The following is an 18,480-nucleotide window of genomic DNA, read 5'->3' on the forward strand; positions in this document are numbered from 1 at the left end:
CTGTGGTAATTTACAAAGGGCATAAGGGATTTAAAATATTGCCAAAAGGATGATTTGAGATTCAGAAGTATTTATTTATTGAATGAATGAATGAGTTGTACTTTGATTAAAATAGAAAGTGGTCATTTACTGGGCACCTGGGTGGCTCAGTCGCTTAAGCATCCGACTCTTGATTTTGACTCAAGTCGTGATCTCACGGTTCATGTGTTTAAGCCCCATGTCGGGCTCTGTGCTGACAGCATGGAGCCTGCTTAGAGTTATCTCTCTCTCTGCCCCTCCCTTGCTCTTACTCTCTTTCGCTCCATCTCTCCCTCTTTCTCAAAATAAATAAAAAATAAACTTAAAAAAACCCACTATTTAAAAAAAAACAGTGGTCATTTTCATGAAAGTGTTTACTACAAGAAATAAACAATTACAACTTGGGGCATATATTACTCATTCTTTAAAAAGAAATCATGTGTGTCTTTTAAACTCTATATAAGGCATATAATTAAAAATGGATTTAAGCTATAACAGATTTTTAATATTCAAAGAAGCAATTCCTGACTGCTCATTGTTAAACTAGAGTTAACTGGTTATTAACGCTTTCTTGGGTGCTTGTCATTCATATCTTGGTTATTTATGAACAATTCTGCCCGACTACAACAGAGCCCATTTGTAAAACTTCTTTAGGCATATGACTGTAAGGTGGTCAGTGTGAAGCTGGCATAGATACACCTGTATTATGTTAGACACAATTCAGCAGACACTTGATGAGCTTTCTGAATGGACATTCTGTAAGTGAAATATTTATCATTGCATTAAATGTGCACCAAACATATAGGTTCCTGTGATTATGGGTACCTGGGAAGCGTTCAACAGTATGTATGGAATTAGCACTAACCTACTTTACTAAGGTTTTCTTTAGCATGCCTTATCTTGGGATCTTTTTCTTTGTAAAGAATAAGTTCACCAGCTGCAAAGTGCATTAGGAAAAAGATCTGTGCTCATGTGAAAACTATTCTAGAATAGTACAACTTCAAAGGTTGGGTTTCTGTTACTGGATGAAGAAAAGCAAAATGCTGCCCATAAATGGACAACTGAGTGCAAAAGCAGAAGGGGTAATGGAATATTGCAACTGAAAAAGAAATGGAAGCCCTGGCAAGAGAATTGGAATACAGCAAAATGGAGGGATGTAAAATTAGCTGAAAACAGAGGCAGTTGTAGGAAGGCTCCTTTTGAGTGGGCCGCTCAAATGCTAATGATTCTACAAGAAATTTAGCCTTTAACTAGAGAATCCTAGGAATTTAGATCCAGCAATATATTTGCCAAGGAACCAGGGGAATTAGCTTGAAAACCCATACCTCGGTTGGCTCAGAGGAGAGGTAGGAATGTAGAATCTGTGAAGGGAAGTTTAATATGTTTTTTTTAACTGTCTGCTAAGTGAGATCAGATAATTTATGCATTGATGATGTGAAGCACCTGTTAATTTGGCTTCAAAAGCAGTAATTGTCCAAGGACTGCAATACATTACTAATTAGTGATAAGACTGTTGTCAGGACTGTGCTAATTAGATATGGTCTTCAAAATGTGCTCAAATGCCAGATTCTAGTAAAGATTGACAAACATAACACGGAAATGTGCCAGGGGCTGAAGACTAAAGGGATGAGACTGACGGAATTATGCAAAATGGCAGAAGACTAACCAAGAACAATGAGCATATGTCAAAGCTTGTGGGGAATTCTAAATATCAAAATTCAGAGAACAATTTGTCTCATCTTGGGTCCTCTCAGAAGCAAGATACCAAGATAGAATGAGATAGGCAAGAAATTCATTTAGGGAAATACCTATGAAGGATAAAGGGGGAAGGAGGCAGGAGTGGGTGAGGTGGGCTCTCAGGCCGCAGTAGAGCTCTGACCTCTGTGAAAAGAGAGAGGAAAGGAAGGGGAATCTTGTAGAAAGAGCTGTATGGCAGCAAGGTCAGTGGCAAGTGCCCTAGGAACGATTCCCCCTCCCCCACCCCGACTCCGGACCACTTATGCACTGGGGAGAAATGGCCCAGCTCTGAGAGTACCACTGTGCTCAGTCATTAACTGGAAGCAGTTTGGGGGCAGCCTGGCCTCAGTGATGAATGATGTGTTGGGTCACAAAAAGCAGCAGTTGGAGATGGTCAGCCAACTATACTTCTCACAGCAAGTTCTTTAGAAGAGAAATCTGAGTAGCATACCTGTATGGCTGCTACAGTGCACTCTTAATGCCACACAGATATACTTCTCCACATACATCTGGGGAGCAGCTCTTCCACAGTTCCTGGGAAACCTCAAAGAGGGGGATTAATGGGAAACGAAACTACATCTCCAGATGCTAGAGTTGGTCTCAGAACTATAAATGGTGGGTATGCATTGTTTCCTTCCTGCTCTGTCCCTTCTAAATTCCCCTCACCCTTACCTATCACCTCTGTTGTACCTCTTGGCTTACCTGGGTGGTGCGACCCAAACCTTCATTCCTGACAGACCAGATTCCTTGGTACTCATCCTTTTTCAGGCTAACATTGCTACATGGGTCCATTCATGGTTAAATTGGTCGAGGGAGTACTAAGAGATACCCCAATGGATCACGTGTGGAAATGCAACCTTGCCTCCTCCTGCTGTTCTGGGTCTGTTACCCTAACAATGATGGTGACTTGTCTTCCTGCTGCTGGTTATGGATACAAGGAGTCCAAAATGCTCAAGCAGCAGCCCTAGTTTGAGTTAAATGGAAGCTTTGCTGACCCCTAGCAAGAGTATGTTCCTTTTGGGGATGAGAACCTCACCCACTCTGAGCTCAGAGTTGTAGGGATGAGAAGGAAAATGTCTTCCATTGGATCATTAGCAGTGATGGTAAGTGGGCCATAACTGCTTCTACCCTTGGGTTTTTGTGCCCAGGTATTCTTTCATTTGGAGACTGGGTGCTATATAGAGGTCTTTGAGTTAATGTATATACTGTATCCTGAATGATGTCATCCTGTGCTTGCAGAGTATTGCTTCCAAGATGGCGTTTCAGCTGGATAGTAAGCTGTTCCAACATTCTGTTAGATGGCTACCTTAGGATAGTGAGGGATCACTGGATTCCATGGTCAAGGACCCAATCTTGGACCTCCTTCACTGTAACATGGCATTTCTAGTCAGATGCTATGCAATGTTTCATGTCCATGAATCAACCATTGTATAAACTCCTGGATAGTGATGGTAACTGAGGCTCTCTAGGCAGAAAAGGAAAATTCAGACCTAGAGTAGGTATCTGTCACTGTGAGAATGAACTGCTGGTCCATCCAGGACAGAAGAGCCCAATGACACCAAGTGGTTATTAGTCCCCATGAGGAAAAGTACCTATCAGGTCTCAGTGTTGGTCTCTATTGCTGGTAAGCTGGATATTCTGAGGCATCAGTAGTTAGATTGGTCTCTGTAAGTAGTTATTCATGCAGTGGGGCCCATATATAGATGCCATTTTTGACACCATGGCCATGTCATTTATGTGCCTCTTGTGGCAATTCTGGGATGACCAATGATGAAAACTAGCTAACACTGACTCATTGAATAATTTTGACTAATTGCTTTTTCAATGCCTTTTCCAACGTAGATGCTTTTTTGTGGGCATTAACATGTTATACAAAAATCTTCACACTTCATGTCCATATGTTTATCCACATGCAGACTTTCTCATCTCTCATCTTCCAGTGGTATGATTGTTTGAGCTACGGCTTACACCTCCTGCAAGGCTCTTTTCAGCTCCAGTTTGTATTCAGAGCTGGTAGGTTTCCATGTCACCAGGTTAATAGGCTGGACTATAGTTCCCCTATTAGGTGTAGATTTGGTTGCCTCCAGAACCCAAAGAAATTCACCAGGTATTATGCTTTTTTGTTTTTGGCAGGAAATACAAGACACATCAATTTGTCTTTTACTCCTAAAAACTTTCTTGAAGTGGTAGGACCCTGAAGCTACATAGGTTTCATCTCCTACCTTCTGGAGCTCATGTGCCAAGGCCTCCAGTATACACACCAACTCTTGCTTATCCTGCCTGATCAGCATTATATCATTAACATTTTGGATTGATGTGATGATTCAGACTCTTTGAACTATATTATGACAGAGTGTGGAGAGTTAACAGCTCTGGGGTGAAACTGTAAATGAATCTTGTTATCCATTCCATGTCAGTGTGAACTGTTTTTGATCCTCTTTTCATTTTCTGTACTTTTTTTTTCTGATCCTCTTTTCTGATTGGAATAGAATAGAATAGAATAGAATCATCAAATCAATGTCTACATACTACAGAGCTGAAGCCTTACTGATTTGCTTTACCACCAACATCCTGTTTGGCATAGCAACTGCAATGGTGGCTACTACTTGGTTGAGCTTGCAGAAATCTTTAATCATTGTGCAGGGTCCATTGTGGTTTCTATAGGTGTCAGACTGGTGAAGTGAATGGAAATAAGATAAAGACCACCACTCATGCATCCTTTAAATCTTCAATGGTGGTTGCATCAGTGTGGGTTCTTCAAAGTAACAGAACCAATAGGATGTGTGTGTGTGTGTGTGTGTGTGTGTGTTTTAATAAATAAATTTATTTTTAAAAAATAAAAGCATTTTTTAAAAGATATTCATTTGGCTCATATGATTGTGGAGGCTTGACAAGTCCAAAAATCTGATGAGGGAGACCAGATGGCTCAAGTTGTAACTCAAGTCCAAAGGCAGTCTGCTGGTGAACCAAGAAGAGCAGATGTCACAGCTGAAGTCTGAAGACATAATTACCCCTTGTTCAGGGGAGATAAGGTTTTTGTTCTATCTGGGCTCTCAGCTGATTGGGTGAGGCTCACAACAATATGCTTCCCTTAAGTCCACCAGTTTAAATGGAAATTTCATCCAAAAATACCCCCACAGAATTGTCAAAAATAATGTGTAACTGAATATCCAGGTACCCTGGCCTGGCCAAGTTGACACATAAAGTTAACTATCACAACAGAACTAATCTCTGCCATCATTTTTGGGATCCTTATTATTTTTCATTTACTACCATGGCTTGGGAAAGTGGTGGCTTCAGAGGCTTCCTCTTGGCCTTCCCCAATATGATGGTTCTTATCCTACTAACCAGGAGTAGGAGTCAAACTGACATGAATGTTAATCCTAATTCTTTACCAAGGGGGAATGAAATGACCACTAGTTAGGTTCATGAGCCCAGTGGACTCAGGCTACATTTATTAACTGGGTCCCAAAGCCCTTGATGGCCATGATGACACTTGAGGTTTTCAGTTATCAATGTCGGCTCTGGAAGTATGTCAGAAGTGCTCAATAGGCACCATTATCTTCCTTTGTCCAGTGCATAGTCACCTGACTTAATGGCTGAAGATCCCTTTGGGGCAGCACTGGGGAAATCATCACAGTTAATACCTATCCTGGTGTTGTAGGCAGGGGTCCTTCACTGTGGGACACAACCATCTCTCAGTCACTGAATTCTCCATCTGAAAATCATTTCAAAATTGGTGCAGCCACTATGAAAGCAGTATGGAGGATCTTCAAAAAATTAAAAATAATGCTACCATACAATCCAGCAATTGCACTCTGGGAATATATCCATAGGAAATGAAAACACTAACTTGAAAAGATATCTGCACCCCCATGTTCATAGCAGCATTAAATACGATAACCAAGACATGGCGGTGACCTAAATGTCCTTTGATAGGTAAGTGGATGAAGAAGTTGTGGTATTATACACACATATACAATGGACTATTATTCAGCCATAAAAAATGAGGAAGCCCTACCATTTGTGACATCAATGGACCTGGAAGACATCATGCAAAGTGAAATGATACTGTATGATCTCACTTATATGTGGAATGTAAAAAGAAAAACAAACAAACTCATAGAAAAAGAGATCACACTTGTGGGTATCAGAGGTGGAGGGGAGGGGAGGGGCAATTGCAGGAAGTTGATCAAAAGGTACAAACTTCCAGTTACAAGATAATGAGCACTGGGGATGTGTCATACAGCATGATGATCATAGCTAAAATTGCTGTAGGATTTATAGGAAAGGATTTATAGGAAAGTTATTCAGAGAATAAATCCTAAGAGTTCTCATCACAAGGAAAAAAATGGTTCCCTTTTTCTCTTTATTTTTTTTTCTTCTTTATTGTATCCATATGAGAAGATGGATGTCAGCTGAACCTGTTGTGGTAGACATTTCATCATGTATGTAAATAAAACCACCATGCTGTATGCCTTAAACTTACAGGGTGATGTATGTCAATTCTTTCTCAAAGTAGGAAAATGTAGAGTTAAAAAAAGGGGGACACCTCGTGGTCACCTCAAGAGATTAAAAAAATTATATCCATCATTATATCCAAAAGTATATCCATTAATAAATTACAGTAATTATTTGAAATTTTGTCTCAGGTCCAAGAGCTGAGAATGAATTTTTATTGGGGCTACTACCCTTATCTTCCTGCTTCTCTGTTCTTGCCTGTTTCTGATTATAGATGTTAAATGGCACTCTCATTGGTTGTCCTTTTACTTTGCCCCTAGGGACACCAGATTCTATTAACCATTTCCACAGCTTTCGATGGGACTTGCTCCTTTGACAGTAGCTATTCCAGTCTTGTTGGTAGTTATAGTGATGGTGCCCCCCTCGCCGACCCCGGCTTCTGATAGTTAAGTTTTATTATGGGGCTTCTATTATTTTGTAGTGCTAGCATCCCGGATGGTATGAAGGAGCCCAAATCTGTGACAGCTTTATCTCTGGGCCACAAGGAGTGCCACCACAAGACTTCTTACTGGTGCTGGTGCCCCTGTCACCAGTATACAGCTGTGGCGTGTGTGTTCTCCAGACCCTGCTGTGGAACATAATCTGGTGGACCCTCTGGTCTCACAGTATGCAGCTGTAATAACGGACTCCTTCCTGTAGCCCATTTATTCCTTCCTCTTCCATCTGCCATGGCAACACAGGCAGTTCAACTTCAGCCTGAGTTATCAGCTTTTCTAGGTTTCTAAGAGCCACCCTACAGTGAGTTTGCCCCATCCTATGAGGTAGGGGGTAGTCCTTGCGATGGTGCTAAATCCCACTTTCCAAGAAAGTGCTCAAACTGGCTCTCTCTGTTTCTCACACTGCCTTTTCCTGTTTCATGCTTTCTCGGTTTCTCATCATTATCCCTCTGTATGGTATCAACAGAACTTTGAGATCACCAGCCAACACCACCATACTTGTAGACATTATTCTCCCCATATCTTTCAAATGCCTGAATCATCACACTAGCAAAGCTGTCCCCTTCTACCAGGATGCATTCCCAAGTCACCAGCAGAGGAATGTTCAGCAATCATGGGGCTTCCTTGTGCCAGGAACTCTTTTCCCCACACTGCACTCACAATGAGGTCCTACTGGCTGGCCAAGCATGAGTGAACAATCCCTAAAACCTAATTTTACCACCTGCTTTCTTGGACCATTTTTTACCAACTGTGTCACTTGGGTCCTCTGGGTAGTATACACCAAACCAAAATTAGGTGTGCAAAAGATGTATTGAGAAAACACCTGTGAAGGATAAAGGGGAGGGGATCCAGAGTAGGTGGGGAGGGCCTTCAAACCACAGAGCAGGTCTGATACCTGTGAAAGGAGACAAGCTCAGGTAGGAAAAGCCCCGGGGCCACAGTGTACTTTGGAGAAAGTCTGGCCAGGCAACTGAGGAGTCCCCAAACAAAGATTACCCACTAGAGCAATCTTCTGTCAGGCAGAAATGGCCCTGCTCTAGTACTGCACTGTGTTAAGTTATTGGCTGGAAGTTTCCTGTAGGGAGAATGCCCTAAGTATGAATGTTGCAGACCTGGAGGTACAGCAACTGACTGGAGGTTGTTGGCCAATTCCACTTCTTTTTTGTTTTGTTTTGTTTAAGTTTATTTAATTTGAAGGAGAGAGAGAGTGGGGGAGGAGCAGAGAGAGAGAGAGAGAGAGAGAGAGAGAATCCCAAGCAGGCTTTGCACTGTCAGTGCAGAGCCTGACTTGGGGCTTGAACTCATGAACTGTGAGATCATGACCTGAGCCGAAATCAAGAGTTGGACCTCCAACCGACTGAGCCACCCAGGTGCTCCCCACTTCATACACTTCTTGAAGGAAGAGCTGAGTGGAACAGCTCCACAATCAAGTCTAACTGATGTGAGCAGGAGGGAAAGAAGCCACCACCAGGAGGCCAGGTGGAAAATGGAATGGTAGCCAGCCAAGGAGCTTTGTGGATGAGCATGGATGGCCACGTGCAAATTTATTTACATGTATATGCATTGGATGGACTGGTTTACTGTTACAACAGTGCATAAATGGGCCTGTGAATAAATGTCTGGCAGTAAGAAATGAGAATTGACAAGGAAGGAGGCAAAAAAAAAATTGTTAACACTTGGACACAAGAATTAAGAAGGCATAACTTCATGGAGCCGTTTAATGTAGGTTAAAATCATCCTATAATCCTCACTATACCCAGAGAGCAATCACTCTATTATTGGAAGCATCAAAGGAAGGATAGTCAGGTTGAATATCATCTGTCCTATGAAGTAAATATGTACTCCTTTGTATAGGCACTTTCAAAAAATGTTCAACAAAATGATTTTTTGAATGTCACTTGCCTAAATGGTAACTCCATTCTACACAAAAAGTTTATGACTTAAAAAGATTGATTTCCCTGCTAGATTGCTGGGTTATACTTTATTATCTTTCAAATATCCATGCCACCTGTTTTATGGATTTTTAAATATCCATATTATAGCTACCATTTTTAAAAATCACATTTTTGATAGAAAGCACATTAGAAAGTGATAGAAAGGCTTCTGTAATTCAGGGTGTGAAAAGAATTCAAATTTCAATGGCAAAATGTAAAATTCTTTTTGTATTATTTAACACAATGCAAGGTTCAAGGGAAATGTTTGTAGTTTACGTATTTACAACTTTCAAAATACCTTTCATAACCTTGGAAATAAAAATAAAGTTAATGCTTATAAATATTTTAAAGACACGGTTAGATTATAACAAAAGCAGAATCTATAAATGATACTTCATGGTGGCTGAAATGAAACTCAGAAAAATCATTTGTATTAATTTCATTTAATCATAGGTACTCACAAGCACTGTCCTTTACAGCATAAAATTTGATGTGAGGCTATTACTTGCCATTAAATTTTAAGCAACAAAAGCATTTATCTCACTGTTACCATGGCCACCAGGGTATCTGATTCAGCATCAACTGATTCATGTTACTCATCATTCTTACCACTATTATATATTTATACGGAATTAATAATATTTATAATACTACGCCTATTATTACTACATTAGTACTTCACATTCCCCTTCGTGGTTAACTACAATAAGAAAAACAGGGAATCTGGGGGCACCAGGGTGGCTTGGTCAGTTAAGCATTCAACTTCAGCTCAGGTCATAATCTCACGGTTGGTGGGTTTGAGCCCTGCTTCAATCCTCTGTCTCCCTCTCCTTCTGCACTCTCCCAAAAGTAAATAAACATTAAAAAAAATTAAAACAATATAAAGAAAAGCAGGGAATTTGATGACAGACCTGGGTTTGAGTTGTAAATCTGCCTCACGTTAGTTGGATGACTACTCTTCATTATGTTGGTTGCCTACCGTGTAACATGGGGATAATAGTACCCACTTCAGGTGGTGATTGTGAGAATTCAGTTATGTAAATCACCTGTGTGGACCACAGTTTTTAATTTTCTGCTAAATCTCCTTAGTATTAGAGGCTGATCTTCTTTCTGCTTCATGGAGAAAACTAGAATCTCACCAGTTCTTTTTCATAGATTTGTTTCTTGTCCCTTTACCAATTTCTTGAAGTTGCTCCCATTCAAAGACACCAGGAGCTTCCCAGCTGCCAAATCCAATTACCTCCATTTCAGTCTTCATTCTGTTTGCCCTCTCTGCTGCATTAGCAAGTCGACCACTCTCCTTCTGGAAACATTTCGCTTTCTTGCCGTCTCTGAAGCCACTCTTTCTAGTTCACTTCCAGTCTTTTTTTTTCTTTCTTTCTGATTTTGGGGTTCTTCTATAGCTGGCATATCATGGAATGCAAGGTCAGTAGCAGAAAGCAGCGGGGAGTTGGTTCAGCTTGTGATTCAAGAAGGAAGCCAAGAAAAAAAACCAAGGCCAATACTGTGGAGACGAAGAAGCCAAGGAAGGGATGTGCCAGAAGCTGTAACCGACCTAGAGCCAAGAATCAGGAGCTAGAGATCACCACTAAGGTAACTGCAGATAAGAAAACCGGAGAAATACCTAATGTGATACAACCATGTTTGCCGGACATCCTTCTTTTCATTTTTACCTGGCACTATTTTAACAGGCAGGGCACATAAATAGTCTAAGCAGCATCTTAACAGGACTGCCTAGTACCTTCCACTTCCTTTCCTTTCGGGCTTTTCGATGTTGTCCCTCAAGTACTATTTCTTGGACTTCTCTTTCAATACACACTCAGCCTGGAGGATGTCATCCAGTCTCATTTTAACTACCTGGCTCTCTTACAAGTTTTAGACCTTCTAATGGGTATATTTATCTAGATGTCCCACAGTATTTGAAGCTTTGATGCCTATATTGAGCTTGGTATCTTCTTAAATTGTTCCCTTCTTCATTTGCAGCATCGCCCCCATCCAATCTCTCCTATTAGAAACCACGATGTCTTCCTTAAATTCTTTCTCTTTGCTGACATCTAGAAAGTTAGCACGACTTCTAAAAATAATGAGAATTTACTACGACTACTCTATTACTACTCCTCCTGCTGCTATTGCTCCCCTTTTTATCTTGCCCTTGAGCTAAGCACTCTGCTAAGCCCTTTATATACATTACCTCATCTAATCCTCATAATAGCCTTTAATAATAGCCTGTGTGTGCTGTTATTATCTCTGTTTTAGAGATGAAAAGTCTGACGCTCGGTGTATTTGAATTATTCTCTCGTTTTAAATAGCTTGCTCCAGTTACACAGAATTGAATTCCAGGTATTTTAACTCCAGATCCTGCTTTCTCCATCACTATATTCTGCTTGTACTTTGCTCTCTTGTGTTTCTCTCAAAAAAGTCTCACAAATCTAGCCCCTCCTTCAGCTACAGTTACAGAAGTTCCCATACCTGAGCTCCAAAAGCAAATGGATTTGCATTGGAATCCTGGGGCCCCTACCTGCTGTGTGACTTTGGACAAGTTACCTTCTGTGACTTCCTCATTGGTAAATAGGTATGTACTAGCTACATTACAGGTTGATTCTAGGGTTTAAAATTAAATAATACAAAGAAAAAATAAAGAATACAGCATAGGTAACCTATGTAAAGCTCTGTACATTTAATACATATAAGTTACATGATGCTTAATTCATCTGTTACTGTTACTATTCTACTCTGGTATAAACCCATAACTGTCTTTACTTTGTTTCAAAAGATTTCTAACTGGTCTCCCTAGCGTAAGACCTGCTAAATTCATTCTCTCAGTTGCTATCAGAATTATTTTTCTTAAAGCTGTATCTGATCATGTCATTCCCCTAAGGAGCCTCTACGAGTTTTTTGCTTTTCTCTACGAGTTTGCCTTTTGTGCCATACTGAAGCATTGAAATCAAATTCTTAAAATGGAATGACACCTGCTATCATTCTCATTTATTTTCTGCTACTCTCCCAAAAGTAACACAGCCTTCATTAACACCAAACTTATTGTTTCATGTTTATGCCAGTCCCTTTGATGCTTTTGGGTCTCTCTCTGTTCCCTGTTTCAGTACTTACCTTTTGTCATCTGGAAAACTCTTTCTTGTCCTTCAAGACCCAGTTCCTCATGATACCTTCCCCTAAGTCAAAATCAAACACCCCTCTGTGCTAGTAAGAGTACTTTAGTCATAGTATTTATCATGCCAAATTTGCAGTTACTGAATTGCAATTACTTTCCCTAGAGAAAAGACCATTTCCAGATAAAAATCCATCAAATTTGGTGTGTTTGTACAGTATCTGGTACATTGTAGGCAATCACTATATGTCATTGAATGAATAAATGACAAAAATTTCTTATTAAGTTTACAAGGTCTTTTCTCATGCTTTTTTTCATCACATTAGCATAATATATAAACATAAGATTGGATACAAGAGGCTATATTATTATCAATAGTGACTTATTAAACTTCACCAACATTTTGCCCAATTGCAGCGCTTTAAAAATATACAAAAATAGGGGCGCCTGGGTGGCTCAGTCAGTTGAACTTTCAGCTCTTGATTTTGGCTCAGGTTATGATCCTAGGGTCTGGGATTGAGCCCTGCATTCAGCTCCCTGCTGAGTGTGGAGCCTGCTTAAGATTCTCTGTCTTCCTCTGCCCCTCTCCCCTGCTCGTGCGCTCTCTCTCTCTCTCTCAAAATAAAACAAATCTTTAAAAACATATACATACAAAAATAACCTCCAAAATGTTTAAAAATAAAGGCAAAACTGAGCACTGCTCATGTTTTAAGAACAAAGTAATTATACAGATCATGGTAATTACCTGTGGCTATTGGTAAATACATTGCAGCTTGATAATTATACTCCACTTCAGGTTCAGATTAGAATGTTCCTCTAATTTGCCACAGAAGCTACTATTTAAAGAGGCTAAAACCTGGAATGAGAGGAACTCTTTGAATTGTAGTAGCATTTCCAAGTCTTTGCAGTTTCCATCCTCTTCTCTCATGTGGCAATAATAATCGATTCAGTTAAATAATTTAAAATCAGTAAGTTCTGTTATTTCCCTGAATTCCTTGGAAACAGTTGAGCCAAAGTAATGAGGAAAATCATTGATCTGAAAACTAGAGCAGTGTTCATCAAAATGTGAGTAATGACTCATTAGCGGCACATGAAATCAATTTAGTGTGCCACCCCAGCAATTAAAAAGATGAACAAAGCAGAAAATGCTATAGCGTGCTGCATCAGGTTATTTATGTTATTGCATATGTTATTACGTAAAATCTTTGTTACAGTGATACGTGTGTGTGTGTGTGTACTGGGTTGTGATGTAAAATGTAATTCCCACTATGGTATTTATTTCCCACTGGACTGGGAAGTAGTTTGAAAGTTACCACCCTATAGGACACAGCAATATTGTTCAAGGAACGGGATCATAGCCAAGTACCCACTTAATAAAATTGGTTTAAACTTGGTAACATTGTAATCATGCCCCACTTCGGGCCCAAATTCTAATTACATAATCATAATTCCAAAAGCATAATCAATACCTGATTCATTCACCAGACTTGGCTTCAAATAACATTTAATTATGTTTACTACCACGGAAACTATGCCAAAAAATTTGCCATAGATTCTGAAGGCAATACCAAAGAAGCAGTTTGAAAAATATTTTCAGCAAAAGCAGCATCACTAAAATTAGACTCGGAGCACTATTTTCCAGGGCTACTTCCGAAGTTTCTGTTTGCATGTGTATCGCATTTAATTATAATTATTGTATAATTTTCTTCTAATGAGACTGAGTCCCTATCACACAGAAAACTTATTTTACTATTTCTGTATCCTAGTACCTGTGTGTAGGTGTGTATTCTAGAACATAAGAGACATTTAATAAATGTTAGGAAGACAGTACTCATTTGGATAAATGCATGTTCTGAAACTTAAATGAGTGACTCAAGGTCAGAGCACATGCTAAGGCTATTCATGCTTATTGCCCACTTTAAATACTTCTCAGGGCACCTGGGTGGCTCAGTCGGTTAAGTGTCTGACTTAGACTCAGGTAATGATCTCACAGTACGTGAGGTCAAGCCCTGCATGGGGCTCTGTGCTGACAGCTCAGAGCCTGGAGCCTGCTTTCGATTTTGTGTCTCCCTGTCTGTCTAACGCTCCTCCCCCCTCTCTCTCAAAAATAAAATAAACATTAAAAATTAAAAATATATATATATATGCTTCTAGTCTCTCAACCTACAAAATAGGGCTTTATTGGAACTTAAAATTCATAACTTTTTATTTTTTTTTGCACTGAGCTTTTTATTTTTTTATTTTTTTCAATATAATTCATAACTTTTTAAATCAAAGGAATAAAATTGAAAACAAAATGAGATATTGTTCTGATATCAAATTATCCTGAACGCAAGTAGGGAAATGAGCACTCTCAGGCAATGTGTGTGGTAGGGAAAACTGAAGAAGGTAGCTGGGAAATACATATCAAAAATCTTTAAACATACTTATTCTATGATGAAGAAATTTTGCTTCTAGTTCTTTTTCTGTGGCAAATTAAGAATCTGCAAATACAGATGCAAGGATGTTAATTTCAAGGCTTTTGATAATAGATAAAGATGTCTAATATTAAGAGATTAGGGGCATAAATTACGGTGATTCTCATAATAGAACAATATGTAGTCATGAAAAATAATGATGTTCAATTATATTGGCATAGAAGAAGGCTCAGAAAAATAGACTATGAAAAAAACAGGTAACAAAGCTATAAACTGTAGAGTATCATTTTAAACATTTATTTTTTTAAGTGTATTTATTTTGAGGGAGAGCACAATTCGGGGAGGGGCAGAGAGAAAGAGAGAGAGAGAATCCCAAGCAGGCTCTGCCCTGTCAGCCTGATGCGGGGCTCCAACCCATGAACCATGAGATTGTGACCTGAGTGGAAGTCAGAGGCTTAACTGACTAAGCCACCCAGGCACCCTCATTTTAAACATTTATGAGGTGAAGTTCACATATCATAATTAAACGTTTTACAGTGAACATTTCAGGGCTGTTTAGTACCTTCACGTTATTGGCCAACAACCACCTCTGTCTGGTTCTAAAACATTTTCAATCACCCCAAAAGGAAATCAGTACCCATTAAGCAATCCTCCCTTCCCCAATCCCTGGTAATCACTAATCTGCATTCTGTCTTCTATTGATTTCTTTATTCTGGATATTTCATATACATGGATCATACATATGTGACCCTTTGTTGCTTCACTTAGCTTAATGTTCTGTCTTGTAGCAGTACTATTCCTTTTTACGGCTGAATAATATTCCATTGCATGTACATACAATTTGTTTTTCTGTTCGTGGGTAGATGCACATTTGGGTTGTGGGAAGAGTTTTGCTATGAACATGGGTTTACTGCAGAATCATTTAAATGATCTAACTACTATTGGTAGAGAATAAATTCAGGAATATTAAGGGCCATTATTTTGGGATTACAGGGGAATCTTTTTATATTATTAAGAGCATTGGGCTTTAGAATTAAGCAGACCAGACTCAATTTCTTCATGTGTAAAGTGGGGAAAATAGAACCTTAAACACAACTGCGTTATCATAAAGTTTAGTCGAAATATATGTAAAGCACTTAGAACTATGTGGAGGCGCAGTGTAAGTACTGAATGCATAGTATTTTTTAATCCTTTGTTTTTACTTTTCGGTTACCTTCATCTAAAATATTTTCCCCTACCGGAATAATACTGGTGTTCAACAGGGTTTATGTGTTTTACAAATAAATTTGCATGCTACACACTTAGATGCGTAGTCCTCTCTGCTGATACTCATTTGGGCTGGCGCCAAAGGGTGCTGATGGTTTGATCTGATAACATCACTTTGGCCTAATCTAGTTCTACAATGTCACTCCCCCAGTTTCAATTAGGGTATTCTCCAACCCCCTGCCGTAACTCCTCTTCCATGTTAGTCTTTGTTTCAGGATCGCTTTATAATGTTGTGTGTGCAACCATCCAGGCTTTTTACATTTTAGTAGTTTCCGACAGGGACCGGTGAGGAGCACAGGCTTTCTCGTGCACAGCTAGCAAAATACTTTGCTATCCGATTTTTCCAAATACATAACATTTCCTCCAGAATATCTTTGTACTACCTAGAAAATCTCAAATTTTATTTTTCATCGTAAACTCAAACTTCTTTGCCAAATATGCACATCTTGAGCACAAAAGGTTAAGGTCCGGGAGCCTGCAGGGCACCTCCCCGGGTTTGGGGATCCCGAACCGGCGTCTGCAGCCCCCGAGCCGCCCCAGCGCGGGAGTTTCGAGGAGAGCCCGGGGCAGCTGGGTGTCACGTGGAGGGGCCGCGCAGGGTTCGAGTCGCCACCCGGGGAAGCTGCCGCTAAGGGGCCGCATCCCCAGAGCCCTAGCCCGGGCGTTCACTACGGCCTCGAGAGGAGGGGAGCCCGCCCACCCACTCGCGGCCGCACAGGTGTCCGGGTGGCTGCGCCCGGGCCCCCACCCGCGCGCAGGGCGGGCGAGAGGGATGGGCGCCGCCCGTGCGCGGGGGCTGGGGGCCGAGGGGGAGGTTCCCGCGAGGTGGTTCTCGGGCTCCTCCTCGGCGCTCAGGTTTCCTCTCCCGCCCGCCGGCTGCTGGCTGCGGCGCCGCCTCCCTCCCCCTCGCGGCAGGGCCCACTCTGCGGCCTCTGCCCGCCTCGCCCCCGCCCGGGCCTCCTCCCGCTTTCTCTCTCCGCTTCCCCTCGAGCCTCCGGAGGAGCCCGCAGCCGCGGGGCACCCGGGAAGATGGCGGCGGCGGGAGGCGGCAGCGGCGAGGGGGGCGCGGGCCTGGGCGGCGCGGCGGGGTCGGGGTCGGGGCCGGGGCCCTCCGCCGGTGCCAGCGAGGACCCTGCCCGGGGCCCCGCGCCCAGCGCGCTGCACCCCGAGGAGGTCGCCGCGCGGCTGCAGCGGATGCGCCGGGAGCTGAGCAACCGCAGGAAAATCCTGGTGAAAAACCTGCCCCAGGACAGCAGCTGCCAGGTACGAGGATAGGACATTGAGGCGGCCCGTCCCGGGGACATCGGGGCAGGGCTTCCGAGGGAAGCTGCGCGGGGGTGTCGGAGCTGGTGCCCGGCGCCTGAACGGTGGAGGGAAGGAGGGCGTCGCTGCAGAGTTAGAACCGTCTGTGGATTTTGCAAAGCCCCCAGGCTTCCGAGCTGCGGCCCCCGGGCCGGGTGGCACGTTAGGAAACTGAGGCTCCGAGAGGCGAATCGGCTGGTCCAAGGTCACGGGAATCGGGGGCGGCTGCCCTCAGTCCGCCCCGCTCTTTCCTTCTCCTGTGGCCCTTGGGTGAGTGTGGGAGGAGAGAAGTCGGGGAAAGAGTAGGCGAAAGGAAGTGAAGGAGAGTGGAAGTGAGCCGAGGAGCACAGTTTTGGGGGGCTAAGTTTTCGGGGCCACCTTGGGAGGGGCAGAGGGCTCCCCCCTGGGGTCCTCCGGCCTTGGGTGTGCCGTGGGGGGCGGGGTCACGGGAGAGCTGAAAGTGAGTTTTGCTGTTGCAGAAGCACTTGCCCAAGTTTGTATGAAAGAACTCTGCCCCCGTCCCCTCCCCCCCCCCCCCCCCCCCCCCCCCCCCCGGTTTACCAAGGCCCCGGAATGGAGAGGTTATCGCTGCGCTTTGGGGAACCTTGCGGCCACCTTCTGTCATGCCAAGTACTGGAGGATTTGTTACTCAGTGACTCTGAGGAGGCTTAAAGATAGGCTACTTTGTGTCTTTGATCCAGATTAACTGTTGCTTTAAGATCAGAAATTGCATCTTTTTACCCCCTCCCCCCCCTTATTGCCAAAGTCTACATCCTCGTTGTAGAAAAGGGAAAAAATACAGAAAAGCGCAAAGAGGGGAAATAGAAATCACCTGTGCTTTTTCTCTTTAATTGAACTATAGTTAACACAATGGTTATATTAGTTTCAGGTGTACAGCATAGTGATTGGACATTTCTGTACAATAGGTATTGCTCACTACAGTGTTACCATCTGTCACCATACAAAGTTATTACAGTGTTATGGACTGGTTTCCCGATACAGTTCTTCTCCTGCCCGTGAGGTACTTCTAATTGGAAGTTTGTACCTCTTAATCTCCTTCACCTGTTTCACCCATCCCCTCCCCCCCCCCCCCCCCCCGCCTTGTTCCTTCTGGCAACCACCAAGTTCTGTGTGTCTATGAGTCTGTTTCTGTTTTGTTCTTTTGTTTTTTAGATACCACATATAAGTGAAATCACATGGCATTTGTCTTTCTCAGTCTGACTTATTTGACTTAGCATAATAATACCCTGCAGGTCCATCCATGTTGTCACCAGTGGCAAGGAAAAATTTACGTATTTCTGATATTTAAAGACAGCCGTTGTTAACGTAAGGTACTATTCTTCTCCCTTTCCCTATGTCTATGTATACATATGTATTTTTGTTTTACCAAAAAAAAAAAAAAAAAAAGCCATGTCTGATTCTTCAGTGTTTCTTAATTGTCTAGATGTTTGTGTATATTTCATATATAGCTTGAATTTATATGTTTCGTGTGGATGGAGGAGGGTAGGCTGTCCTGGTGGTGGCAGATTTGGGTAGATTTATGTAGTTCCTTCTATAAGGGGATACCGGGAATTATAAGTGGGCTGGCGATTGATGATTGCAGTAAGACCCGTAAAATAATGAGAGCAGTGCCTCACTATTTTGTAAATAGACCTTACATAGCCATTCACAATAAATGAGAGCATATAACCTTATAATCCATATGCATGAGGGGCCGTTTTGTTTCAAAACGCAATGTAAAA

The 18,480-nt window shown here is 42.0% G+C and overlaps 1 protein-coding gene across 2 annotated transcripts in view; it reads left to right on the forward strand.

Annotated features, from left to right (window-relative positions):
- Window positions 1–16,014: 16,014 nt before the first annotated feature.
- The window catches only part of RAVER2 (ribonucleoprotein, PTB binding 2), a 90,995-nt gene continuing 88,529 nt past the window's right edge, over window positions 16,015–18,480 (forward strand). The window contains exon 1 of one of the 2 annotated variants that reach the window (XM_027058990.2): window positions 16,015–16,699. In XM_027058990.2, coding sequence (XP_026914791.1) covers window positions 16,466–16,699 — 234 coding nt within the window. In that variant the 5' untranslated portion in view covers window positions 16,015–16,465. The remainder of the gene's footprint in view (window positions 16,700–18,480) is intronic. The other variant, XM_027058989.2, reaches the window with a different exon arrangement.

The sequence above is a fragment of the Acinonyx jubatus genome, chromosome C1, assembly GCF_027475565.1.
Source record: "Acinonyx jubatus isolate Ajub_Pintada_27869175 chromosome C1, VMU_Ajub_asm_v1.0, whole genome shotgun sequence".
NCBI lineage: Eukaryota > Metazoa > Chordata > Mammalia > Carnivora > Felidae > Acinonyx > Acinonyx jubatus.